Source organism: Vanessa atalanta, chromosome 5 (genome assembly GCF_905147765.1).
Source record: "Vanessa atalanta chromosome 5, ilVanAtal1.2, whole genome shotgun sequence".
Classification (NCBI taxonomy): Eukaryota; Metazoa; Arthropoda; class Insecta; order Lepidoptera; family Nymphalidae; genus Vanessa; species Vanessa atalanta.
The window spans coordinates 2,456,606-2,470,614 of NC_061875.1; the positions used below are offsets into that span (position 1 = coordinate 2,456,606).

Consider the following 14,009-nt stretch of genomic DNA (forward strand, 5'->3'; position numbering starts at 1 on the left):
ACATACATTTATTTATTTGACTTAGTCGAGATAGATATGTCATACTGTCCCATATTTTTCTTTAGACATTTTGAAAGTCTATAAATCTTACGAGCAAAGTTTTCGTTTATCTCATATGTTTTGGCAAATAAGTATTTTATCAAAAAGACCAGATCGAAGGTTTTCTTTCTGACGTTGACGTAATAAGCAATATGTTTAATAAATATTTTACTACAAAGTTACTAGCTGTGTAATTTCCTAGGCGGATAATTTCTTAATATATAACAAAGCCTTAAAATTGCCGCGTTATATGATAACATAATATACTGAATTACATATATAATGACTACTATTAGTTATTAACGACTCTGGCGCAGAATTAATGGGTCTGTTATTAAGACTGATGGCCAGTAATTTATTTAGTAGTTAGTATTTCGAGTTTGAATTTAAATAATCAATTAACCCATTTATTCTCATGTGATGCATGGATAGACAGGATATATTAATGGTGTGTTAATTATAGCGAGCCGAGATGGCCCAGTGGTTAGAATGCGTGCACCACTGAATTTTCATGTTTTTTTTTTATGGCATTGGTTGGCGGACGTGCATATGGGCCACCTGATGGTAAGTGGTCACCGCCCATAGACAAAGGCGCTGTAAGAAATATGAACCATTCCTTACATCACCTATGCGCCACCAACCTTGGGAACTAAGATGTTATATCCCTTGTGCCTGTGATTACACTTGCTCACTCACCCTTCTAACCGGAACACAACAATACAGTGTACTGTTATTTGGCGGTAGAATATCTGATCAATGGGTGGTACCTACCCAGACGGGCTTGCACAAAGCCCTACCACCAAGTAGTGCATAATTTGTGTTTGTAAAAATGATCTCTGAAAATGAAATGATGAATGTAATGATGAAAACTTAAAAATATATTGATAATACACAGCGCAATGTAGCCTTAGCTACTGAACTATAGAAATATACACAAACGTTAGGCTTTTAGTACCGGGACGAGTAGCTATTTAATAATAAATAAGTAAATAAGTATTTATGTATATCGACAACTGCGATACGCTACAAAATGATTGTAATAAACTTCATTGTAACACTAAGGACGTTAATCCCTTAATTTAAAATTATGTATAAAAGATTCTTCTTTTAAATTTAAATTATTTTTAGGTCAGCACTTACCACTAAAGTTTTAAAGCTATCCCAAACTATTACTAGGTCTTATGTTGGCGTTTTTGTATTAAGTAAATTTATAGTTGTTATCGTGTATTATCAAATAGTCGTGTACTCTATATTTAAAAATTCGCGCTGCAAAAACATCCACGATACAGACGCGGTGTGATGTGTTGCGAATTTAAGCCGCGTAAATAATATTTACACTATGGCATTACTCGCCAACACATTTCAGGGAATTAATTCTTTGGCATTTGTATAATAATAATTTATGCTATGTTTAAGTTTCGTTTCGTTAAAAAGTTTTGTAAATCACGGATTAAAATAGAGTCTTACAGATCTAACATATAACACTTTTTATTTATTATAATGTTCTATGATACAATTAAATTTGATTCTACAGTGATGGACTAAACGCTTTTGTATCATCCACCAGCCAACTGCTAAACTTATAAGAAAGGTTGTTAATGACTTCTATGATTAAATAGATTTCCTTTAATGATAAATTAATGTTCTGTTAAAATTTATTTTAATTGTTTATACAATATCATAAAAATCACGCTTGTTATGTCAATATTCTAAATTTAAAGCGAAACCGGGACATATATTTACGTAATAAGAAGGTCGAAAATCTTAGCATTCCATGAATTCAGTGCCGCGCAGTGCCGGGTGCATTGTGTAGCAGAGGGAGGAATTCCGAGCAGTTCCAGGAACTTGCCAATAGGGTAAGTGATTGAGGGGGCCATTGCATTGCACGACGACGCTCTTCACCGTTCGTGTTGCCTTCCTGTCTAGTTAAAGTTTATAGGCAGCTGTTAGTACAGCTTTAGATATTGGTAGAAAAATAAAACTTACCACAGTTAAAAGCCATGCTTTTAGTTGGTTATTGAAATATTTGACTCTTAAACTTCTCGTTCTTACTTCCACTGCATATAAATCAACCACATACCAATTTTATTTAGTTCATGAATTCAGTTTTTTTTTTTAAAGAAATAGGCAGGCGAAAGCGATAATTTTAATATTTCCATTTTCCATACTCCCCAATGCGTTACCGAACTTGGGAACTAAGTTATTATGTCCCATGTGCCTGTATTTCGTAATATTTTTTATCTTTTTAAACTTTCTTTCTTGGCTTTCAGAAATGTTCACTTCTCACGTTTATATACTGAAATCTTCTCCGAAAATTTTACTACTATAAATTATCAAAGTTCTAATACAGTTTTGCATGTATGTCTGTACATGCAAAACTGTATAAGAACTTTGTATGTATAACATGTATGTCTGTATGTCTGTACATGTTTACTCTATATTTTAAAGATAGTAAATATATTGAATGAATGCTTGGAGGTAAAACGTAACGAGACGTAGAGTCGAATTTAAATTGAACATTGTTTGTTAGTTAGTAATTCACATATTTCAATAAAATTAAATTCAATCAACCTTATATACTAAAGAATTCGAAGTAGCTTGTTTTAAGTAATTATCATTTACGTGTTCTTAATGATAGGTTCTGAAATTGAGGCATTATTCTATATAAATTTAAGCACACTTTACAAAATGTTAGCAAACGCTTATCTCAAACTAAAGATTGTTGATAATCTTCAATTCCCAAGATGTCAGACGAGACAGTAGTAAAGAGTACTTGAAATAATTTTGAAAAGGTCATTCACCTTTAACATTTGCAGTCGTACCTGAAACGTCTCTTGGGAATTTAAATAAATTTTTATCCAGCCTTGGTAATGATTAGAATGATCAATAAAATGTAAGAAGTATTTGGCAATGTTTTTTGGCCCTTTGGTTGTTGACAACGATTTAATTTTTAAATTCATTAAATATTTATATCAAATTCATACTTATATCTTAATTATATTTAAGAATATGATGTTAGGTGAAAACATTAAATATATCATCTGAGTGGAAGATTTTGTTTTGCAAGTCAAACGCCCCATTCCGGTGAAAATTACTGTCGGCTGAAAAGTACTTATTATGTAGGTTACTTTAACAAGAAAAATACAAGTACCAGCGTTATCATACTAAATATCCAACTATACGCTCAATGTGAATGCATTTAAATAGCTCAGTTGTTAAAAAAAAAAAAAACATTCCAAAAACAAGTTTTAATTTATTTCGTATACTAAAACATCGTAGCTGCGAAATTGTATTGTCACAGTTGTATAGCGCCAGAAGTGTATTCATATATTATAGCATACAAGTGTACGCTATACTTTGAGCTCAATCAAACTGGTTAAAAAACCAATAGCAATTTTCAACCCAAGCATAAAAAAAAACAATTTAAAGTAAGACTGCTGGGCTAAGGCCTTTTGAGGAGAAATCCTTCGCGCAGAAGAAATTTAATCAGCTTATTTCATCATGCTTCTCTGATGCAAGTTTGAAGATTTTCGTCCGATACATACTAATTTTCTTGTGAAGTTTTCCTTCACCAAGGAGTACGAAAAAATAAACACAAATTCGGTGGTCGTAGCCTGAAGTTGAAATCCACCCCACGCTTACTTCCATTTGAAATTAAATAAAATGTTTTTTGAAAGAAAATTTAAAAACTATTATTATACAGAAAATACTTTCCGGTATAGGAGTATTGAACTCGTTGGGCATCTAGTAAGGATTTCTTCTGACTTTTCATCCTATATATAAAACCCTAAAATCAAGGTATATGTTTGCTATTTTGCAGGTCAGCTACAATGCTGGATAGAATTAGGCACAGCTCGACGTTGGCAGATCTGGATGACTCTGGTGTCAGTCATGATCTTCGTGCTACCGGCGCTTGCTATCGCCGCTTGTTATGCCGTTATTGTCCTGACTATTTGGACGAAAAGCAAGGCTGTCGTCATGAGTCCTCCTATCAACTCCAGAAGAACAAAAACTTTAAGAAACGGTAAGTGTTTGCAATTATTAGTAAATCCTAGGATTTGGTGGGGCCAGAGAGGTGTTGAATGAAGGTGGTCTCCTTTTGCGGTAGTGTCATGTCACAGTAAGTGGTCGCGTAGCAGGAGCGTGAGGAGAATGCATCCGTTGACCGATTCCGTCGGAGAAGACCGGGAAATTGACATCTACGCATTATGCTCACTTCCCTTCGCTTCGAGCACCGCAGGAACACTGAGATTGGATTGCTAAAAATATGCAATGTGTTTTTAAAAATTGACATATTTTTTTAATTAGGCACGGCGCCAATTCTTAAAATAATGTTTCATTTAATGTTACAAATTTGAGCGGAAATATTAATACCGATTGATATCAAGAGGTTGTCAAACAGAGAGATGAAACGGCACAACTGCGCTTTTGTTGAAACAGGAAACAGACAAACATCTGACAGATTGCTAATGACCGAATCAGTGTTTTTTGTTTCGAATTTGAACGATGACAAATTCTAAAGTATATATTCTCTTTCTTAAAGGAGACTAGATAATTACACAGAAGATTTTATAGTACGAGAATGTACAAGTTGCAGTCTCGATTGTCGTAAGATAAATTTAGTCCATACGAATGACTATCCAATAAAACGGAAGAAATGGCAAGTTTTATGGACCTTCTAATATTTTTGAAACTCAGGAGCTTTCACTGGAGGAGGAGCTCAGGAGCTCAGAATTACTCATCCTAAGATTTGAACGGAAAAAAGAGTAACTACTGAGTTTCTTGCCGGTCCTTCGGTAGATTTTGTATTCCGAACTTGGTGACAACTTCACTTAATATAGTTTGTTAATGACGATTCAAAAGTCCTGGTAAAAGCCTACTTGAATAAAGTATATTTTGATTTTGATTTTATGCTGTACAAGATGCAAGAACTCTTAGGCAATTATATAATAACATAAATGTACTATATACCTTATATATTATAGATTCTCTTGTATATAGTATGCACGTCAAGCGATTAGACATCATAACGACACTAATCAACAGCTTACGACGAAAGTCTCTAATTGAATCAGCTAGTCGTGAATTAGATTTATTATATATTTATGTATCATGTGTATTTATTATGTACTTATTACCTTTCTTTATTAGATTCTTTTCTCCCCCATTATTTTTGTGTGAAAGAGATTCCGTCTTAGCGATAAGGCCGCTTCTTGTACATTTTGAACAAGATAAGGCCACTGTATTTTATTTTTATTTTATTGTTTTTATTCTATTGTATACGCTCATTAGTTCATGCTATTATTTAGTTTAACTGTGGTCGTTTTATTTTACTTTTTAATATAGATAAGAAACCAATATATATACATATACATATATATATATATATATTATGAGTTATCAGCATGTGAATAAAAAAAGTAGTCTATGTCTTTTCCCGAGACTCAAACTCACTAAATTTTGATTTAAATTAGTTTAGCAGATTAAGCGTGAGCGAGTTACTTTCGCATTTAATTTAGATATAGAAGGCCTTTTTTTATTAAATCAATAGTTGATCATTGACAATTGTGTACAATTACTGTATTTATTTTGAGTTGACATGTTATATTTGTTTCATAAACATATTTTAGCAGCCAGTAACAGAAATCCGCTTAGCGATAACTCTCTTTGGATAGGCTTTTTGTTTAATTCTAATGTGATTGAATGCGCTTAAAATAAAAATCCTCAATCAAAAATATATTTCATTCGAGTGAACTCTTACAGCAACTTTTATCATCATTATATAATCATTATATATATAGTCTTTTTTAGTAATTATATATTCTTTAATTTATAATTCCTGTACGAAAACTTTTTAGTATCTAAAATCTTTTATGTTATACTTCAATTGGTGCGTTATGAAAAAAATATTAAATGACGTCTCATGATACGCGCACACAGGGTGACTTGCTCACAAGACCGTCGTTAAGAAACAACTTGCTGGAAATATGTAGACAACATCAAATTTATCTTATTTTACAATGTTTATAGAACTAAAAATTTATATTGCGAATATTTAAATTTCATTTATCATATTTATTAAAAATAAAATAATAATTAGTTTTATAATTATTATTTCATTTTTAATAAAAATATAAATATTATTGTTTTAGTGTAATTAATTATTTACGTGCAAATAAGAAATATTTTTAACTAAATCGAAAGAGTAGATCTTCTTAATCGCGCACATGATTACATGGACCTCTTTTTTAATGTAAGTTTTATATTCATTCATTGGTAAATATAAAATAATCTACAACATTTTATTGACATCAATGGATGAGATATATCACCCCATTTTGCATAATTACGCACCATTCTAATTTTAAACAACACATGATAAAATTTCCCGTGCGAATCTTAAGAAAAAAATATTCGAAACGTACTTTTTAAAATTTCTTTTTTTACTTTTTTTTTTCAGGGCAAGTGGAATGCGACCCCGATTCCAGACGCGCCAGTTCGCGTGGCTTAATACCCAGAGCTAAAATCAAAAGCGTCAAAATGACTTTTGTAATTGTTTTCGGTGAGTGACTTAAAATAATACAATTCACGATGGCCTGCTGACCGATTTTGACCATATCGTACATTATCAAAAGAGATTAGCTAACAGTGAAGGATACAAAAGCGTATATTTTATTTCTTCACTGACCTTATCCAGTCGGACGGAAAATCGAATATGACCGGAAGAGTCAAGGAGAAATATTTATTACGATAAAATATAATAACTGCCTCTATATGATTCACATCTAGTCAACAATCTCCTCTCTTCTCTTCTCTCTTGTTTCGCCGTTCATCATCATCATCACTTTAAGCAGAATTGAAAAACATGAAGACTACGTTCAGTGGCGCTAGACTGGGTTCGAACCTGGGTCGGTTAAGATTCACGTATTAATCCACTGAGTTATACCGTTTATTAAAATAATAATAAATCAAAAAAATATTTATGTTACGAATGTATAAGTTTCGCGTCTTGTTAAAATACATTATATATTTCAACAAGACGCGATGTAACATAAAAGCTTCATAATTGATAAATTGTTATTAACCGACAAACAGACATGCGATATTTTCCCATCACTAGCATGAGATTAAACGAAGCGCCTCCTGGACTACATATATTTAAAAATAAAAATGACCGCCCTCTATTCAGTTCAAGATCAAATACATACATATTTATAGATCACGTTGTTTTCGACTTCCTGACATGTTACATTACGCATCTGTTGTTTTGATAACACATATTTTTACGATTTTCTTACAAGTTTTTACGGTTTTCTCTGGCCATTGATACCGACGGACGCCTACGTTGACGAAAAAATCCCAGTTAATATATATATATGTTGTATTCATTAGCGTATTTTATTCTAATTATTATGTAGTTTTTTGCGTTTCTATGGCTCGGTTTTTCTGTTAATTATTCATACCCTTCATTATATATTATATGTTGATATTATTAAAAAGCATTTGTATGTAGCTGAGTATTAGTTATATATTTTCGTTTGCAAATACATATTATTAATCAATTAGCTCAAATTATGCAAATGCGGGCAGACATAATGCAAAATGGTACATTCCAATCAATCTACTTGATGGTAGGGCTTTGTGCTAGCCTATCTGGGTAGGTACCACCCACTCGTCTTATATACTACCGCCAAGCAGCAATGCTTGGTATTCTTGTGTTTTGGTTTGAAGGGTGAGTTAGCCAATATAACTGCAGACACCAGAGACGTATAATCACAGTAAGGAATGGCACAAGTGACCACTTACTATCGGATCTATGCCATCCTCCTACCGATGCAATAACTATACTAAACTAACAAATCAATATCCAGTTCAATCCAGTTTCATAAATCTAAACGTGTATATAAATAATTAAGCTCAAAGTCGTCGGTGCACGAATGTCCACGTGCTTCGAATGAATTTCAACCACATAAGCTATCAGTAAAATATCATAGGAAATCTTGGAAAATTTTACAAAGAAGTTTGGAGGCCTTAGTAGTATAGGGAATGCTTGAAAACTGAATTTTAAGTAATGATGTTCTTATTTATTTTAAAAATACATTACATATAAAGATAGACTATATGTTTGTATGTTTCATATTGCTAGTAGCATCTAGCTACAATTTTATACGTATGTATAGAAAGTATCAATAAACGCCCGTCGTTTTCTTAAGAACTGACGAAGTTAATAAGAAAAGTTGTAACGTTAGCTTCATTTAAACGTAACAAGAAAAGTTGAAGATGAGAGCGAGAACAAAGATATTAATCACATGCTGTAATTAAATGTCATTCATTTATTTAATTATAATTGAACTAATTAGTAAAAATCCATTGCTTGAAACAAAGTTTGTAAATTTCCTTTAAATAACATTTAAGAATCATAAGTCTGCGACCACGCAGAGAACAGAAGAGAATTTTTTTACATAAATTGGGCGACAAAATTTTAAGCTCTAGCTAAGTCTTTAGATTTTAATTCAAATTAATGTATCAATAAAGTCGGTCACGAGGGACATAACGTCTCATTTATCGAGGTTGGTGGTGCATTGGGTGGTAGTGATAACTTGCCATTATGTGAATTGTGTAAGCCGAGATGGCCCAGTGGTTGGAACGCGTGCATCTTAACCGATGATTTCGGGTTCAAACCTAGGCAGGCACCGCTGAATTTTAATGTGCTTAATTTGTGTTTATAATTCACCTCGTGCTCGGCGGTGAAGGAAAACATCGTGAGAAAACCTGCATGTGTCTAATTTCAACGAAATTCTGCCACATGTGTATTCCACCAACCCGCATTGGAGCAGCGTGCTGGAATATGCTCCCAACCTTCTCCTCAAAAGGAGAGGAGGTCTTAGCCCAGCAGTGGGAAATTTACAGGCTGCTAATGTAAAAAAAAGTGATCCGAACAAAAAGATAGTAACAAAAGTTTTTATTGTTCTAAAAGTGAAATATTTTTTTTTTATTTTCAGTGTTCGTCCTATGCTGGTCTCCATACATAGTGTTCGATCTATTGCAAGTATACAATCAGATACCGTTGACACAAACGAACCTTGCCATCGCCACTCTAATACAAAGTCTTGCGCCGCTCAATTCTGCAGCAAACCCCTTGATATGCTGCATGTTCTCGCCGCACATTTACTCAAGTCTAAGGTGAGTTACTTTATTATAGTATAAAAAAATTTTGTACTGTCAACAAAACATAGTTTAGTGATATGAGTTACATGAATTATTGTCTTTATTAATAATAATAACATATGTGATTTATTACATGTAAGTAACGGAACAATTTGTTTAGGGGAAATATAATTAATTATTATAAGTGATTAGTATGTCAGCTAAATGGCAATGGCAATTTTTTATGATATTGTTATATTATGTCATCTCTATTAGGGTTAAGTTTGTATTAAGATAAAAAGAGTAACTACAAGTCTGATGCAGGCTTTGCTTGGAAGAATTTACATCCCGAACCGTATGGGATATTTTTAATACGACATACGACATACGACGTTCTGGATTTTTATGAAGGAAATTTCAAATGCTTCAGACGAGTACCGCCCTATCGCTGGCTCTGGTGCGGACGACGTCGGAGGCGGCACGTACGCGGAACTGTGCGCTCTCGTTCTGATTCCACCGCTAACTCCGACTTACTGAGCTCCACCCACGCGAGACGCTCGCACTCCGTCGCCACTGTAAGTAAACATGTCAGCATGTTAAACATGTACTAAATTAATTTCAAGTTTTTATAACATTTCATAGTATCCATATCTTACGTTGTAAGATATGGATACATTGTCACAGACCGACACAACTAAAGAGAATGGTACACCTAGGTGAGACACGATTGCAGTTGTTGTTGTTATAATCTTTTTTTTTTCTTTATTGTCATTTCTTCGTTTATATTAAGTAATGTTTTTCTTTTGTCTACTTTTCAGTCAATATATTATGTCTTAAATAAACTTTTTCTTATTCATATTTATTGTCGAGTCGATATATATATATTTATAGACATTTTATTGACAATGTCAGGATTATTCGAGATAAGTGGGCGTATATTCAAACGATTTTATATGAACGATCCACAAATTTAGTTAGTTTTTAATTAAACAAATCAGTTACACAGATATATTCACAACAGTCATCAATATCGGTTCGTTATTAAATAGTTTACAAAAATACGCATAAATCACTGAATCTATTACAAAAGAATAAAGATAATGTTGGAAATTGGCGATTGGTCGCAAACGTGGTGCGCGGGAAATCTTGAATATAAGATCCAAGATGGCTGCCACGCTACCATCGACGCGACGCTACACTAGAGCGCCGTTCAACTCCCGTTCAAATTGACACTCTTTTCTAACTAGTATGAATAAACAATGAAATAAAACTAGTTTTTTAACGGATTTAATCGCGTATATTATCGCGTGGTCACGGGCAGACACGAACACTGCAAAGTGCTCGAAACGTCGGGATGTTAAAAATAATTAATATACGCGAGAGCCGAGATGTTAGAACCAGTTAGGCCCAGTGGTTAGAACGCGTGCATCTTAACCGATGATTTCGGGTTCAAACCCAGGCAGGCACCACTGAAATTTCATGTGCTTAATTTGTGTTTATAATTCATCTCGTGCTCGGCGGTGAAGGAAAACATCGTGAGGAAACCTGCATGTGTCTAATTTCAACGAAATTCAGCCACATGTGTATTCCGCCAACCCGCATTGGAGCAGCGTGGTGGAGTATGCTCCAAACCTTCTCCTCAAAGGGAGAGGAGGCCTTTATCCCAGCAGTGGGACATTTACGGGCTGCTTATGCTTATGTTGTGTTTTTTTTCTTTTTTAATTTAATTAACAACATCCACGGGCTCACAGTTGCCCGTATCTTTTTTTACATTTTACTTCTATACATTTTTATATTTTTACTGAACATCAGCAGATCTTCGCTGGACTTCGAGCTTGTCGTCGTCTTGACATTTGTTGTGTTGATACATGTGATTGTATTTTCAGATACTAAACCGCACCCGTAGTGGCAGCATAACGCGAGCGCAGGAGCAACGCCGCACCCAGCTTCTAGTGCTGCTGCCGCCACGAGACTGACGTCGACCCGCCGCGCTAGCTCGCGACGTTATGCTTTAACGAATATTATTATGTATACGCTTAATGATACCCAAATTAAGCATAGTGATTGGTTAGTATTAATAAGCGTAAATTGTTTTATTAATAGTATACGTTAATAATATATAGCTAACTTATAAAAAAAAATCGGAATTTAGCCATATATCAGATCGTATTTATTAAACACGTGACACTATTAATGTAATCACATTTAAAATTTTATTGTGAATGTATCTGGCAAATATTAAAATACCGTGAAAAAATGGCTATCAAAATCAGCTCCGTAATGTGACGCAGGAATGTAAACGGACTTGATGCTAATCTTGATAATTTCTAATCTAAATAGACGTGTTGATCATATCTTCGGCTCATTTTTCTCTTATTTGATTAGCATAGCTATTAAATATTGCTTTTTGGGTAAGTTTTCTTCCTTGTATAATTAATTTATCGTAATGGGATTATGAATTGCTGTTCTAGATGGTATCCCGTTAGTCTCCACTAATACGAATTTGGTGTTTCAAATCAAACGGATTTTGTTAAGACCCTAATTGTTACAAATATGACGATATAATATTATTGCCATTTCAGCTATGCCAAACGAATATTTATATAGATGTTATATTATTTGATTTAGTTATCCCTGCGTTGTATTCGACAAGAGATTTGCCCTTTTTGGTTACGTTTGAGTCAATTGCTTTATCAAAATTCTGAACTGGCAAATCTGAATTCTAAATTTAAAATATTAGCGACTAGAACTCAATGATAGATTGATCTATTCACCGGCTAAGCTTGTATCATCTTGCCTATTATATCGATAAGCTTAAAAATGTTTTACTTATGTGAAAAAGTCATCTATATATATACTATATAATGTAATGTAATAATATATGAAACGATTTGGTTAATTTATAATTTGTTAATAAATAATGAACATACGTTGAGGTACGAGCACTTTTAATTGCTTCTAAAGTTCATCACGTGATGTGTTAGTGACTTTGTCATACTTATCTCTCAAGTATAGTATTAGAAGAGTTACTTCCTAAGTGTTATTTTTATTGGTCTTTAAAAATCATTTATTTCAAACTATATGCCCATATTGTTAGTAATATTTTTCTTGTCGTAGTTTTGTAGATTAAATAAAAAAAAAATAAGAGAACACTGTTTACAATTGCTGCTGAGCCATTCCGTTAAAGATTGCAGAACAGTGATTGGTATATAAGAAGTCGAGTCTGCTGGCGAGCATGCAGAGAACTGATTTTTTGTTGTGCTTTTATATTTTGACATATTATTATTGTAAAGGGGATACCTCGGAAATTTTGTAGATTTTTCACTTCAAATATTGCTTTAATATATATACTCTTAAAATATTTAAGATTATGTTTTTTTTTTTTTTATAATGTGAACAATATTTTCATACTAAAAACACAAAAATTTTTTTTTAAATAAACCATTATATTGAAAAGTAGGCTGCGAACTATTTTTCATAGCGTAAAAAAAAAAATATATTGATTACCGCTTAAATCGCGTTCAGTACAAGTAATTATTTCATATTTCTATGACTTGGACTTCCAGTTTCATTTGAATAAAAACAGTATTCAGTAATGACTGAAACTGATTTATAATTTTTTTCCGAGATATCTTCTTAAAACAAGTTCCTATTTTCTTAATATGATTTATCGTATATTTTTGAATTTTATAATTAATAATTAATTTTATGTTTGCGTTGTATATTTTAATAGGAAATAGGAATAAAGTGAAAATTGTAGTTTTAATATGCATTTGGAAATCGCCAGAATAAACTTACAACAACCAAAGAGTTATATTTATAGTGTTTTGTATAATTTTTGTAACTCTAGTATTATTATTTAATAAAATATAATGTAGCATAAGTTTTAAATATATTAATAATTTATTCAATTTCATTAAGAAAGTCTTTCCAAATTGTCCTTTTTAATTATTTAGGTAAAAGCAACTTTGGTACTGGTATATTTAAAAAAAAACTATCCCAACCAAGACCAGTACAAGTTTCAAAACATCAACTATTGACTGAAAACGATCATGACATAAACCCTTGTTTACATTTTGTTTTTTTTTTTTTTTTATTTAATGTTGTGATTTTTGTTTTAATTTATAATAAGACTTTCTAATTTCGAATTGAATGAATAAAAAAATATTTAATTTATATTTAGTGGTCGCTATTGATTAGAATATAAAAATCTTATAAAATTAAGATTAATTGTTATTTTTCTAATATTATTGTGTAATTAAAAAAAAAATGTATATCTTAAATTTAATATAATGGCACTAAAATTCTAGTATCGTAAAAGTGTTCATATTGTAATCATATATTTCTAAATATTTAATATAGAAAATAATCGAATTTGAAAACAAATCAAATTTATATTGCGCACAATCATTTCATTTAAGACTTCTAGTACTTGCTATCCTTATCGTCTTCCACAACTGAGAAAGAGATAGCAATACTAGAGTCCTGTCAAAATTATTGTTGGCACTATAATGATGTAATATATTGTAAATAATGTTGGCCGGACAGAAATAAAGCAAATACATTTTTTTTTTCATAATTGAGACTTAGACACATTTAATGTATTATTATAATTTCAGCTACCTTCATAATTGAGTATTGTTAAGCATACGAATATGTTAAGCATATAAGTCATATAGTTTTAGACTAAAATTATATACGGAGAAGTTTTTCTAAGGGTGCTTCTAAACGGACATTATATTATCAATAATAATAATAAATACATTAAGAATATAAATGTAACGAATCCATTTCATGTTAATATAATATATACAGACAGACAA

At 32.1% G+C, this 14,009-nt stretch overlaps 1 protein-coding gene across 1 annotated transcript in view; it reads left to right on the top strand.

Annotated features, from left to right (window-relative positions):
- Positions 1–11,416, top strand: part of LOC125064110 (cardioacceleratory peptide receptor-like) — a 148,141-nt gene extending 136,725 nt beyond the window's left edge. The window contains exons 8-12 of the mRNA XM_047670908.1: positions 3,860–4,063; positions 6,500–6,601; positions 9,042–9,222; positions 9,617–9,761; positions 11,073–11,416. Of these exons, the coding sequence (XP_047526864.1) occupies positions 3,860–4,063; positions 6,500–6,601; positions 9,042–9,222; positions 9,617–9,761; positions 11,073–11,162 (722 nt within the window). The 3' untranslated portion in view covers positions 11,163–11,416. The remainder of the gene's footprint in view (positions 1–3,859; positions 4,064–6,499; positions 6,602–9,041; positions 9,223–9,616; positions 9,762–11,072) is intronic.
- The last annotated feature ends 2,593 nt before the right edge of the window (positions 11,417–14,009 follow it).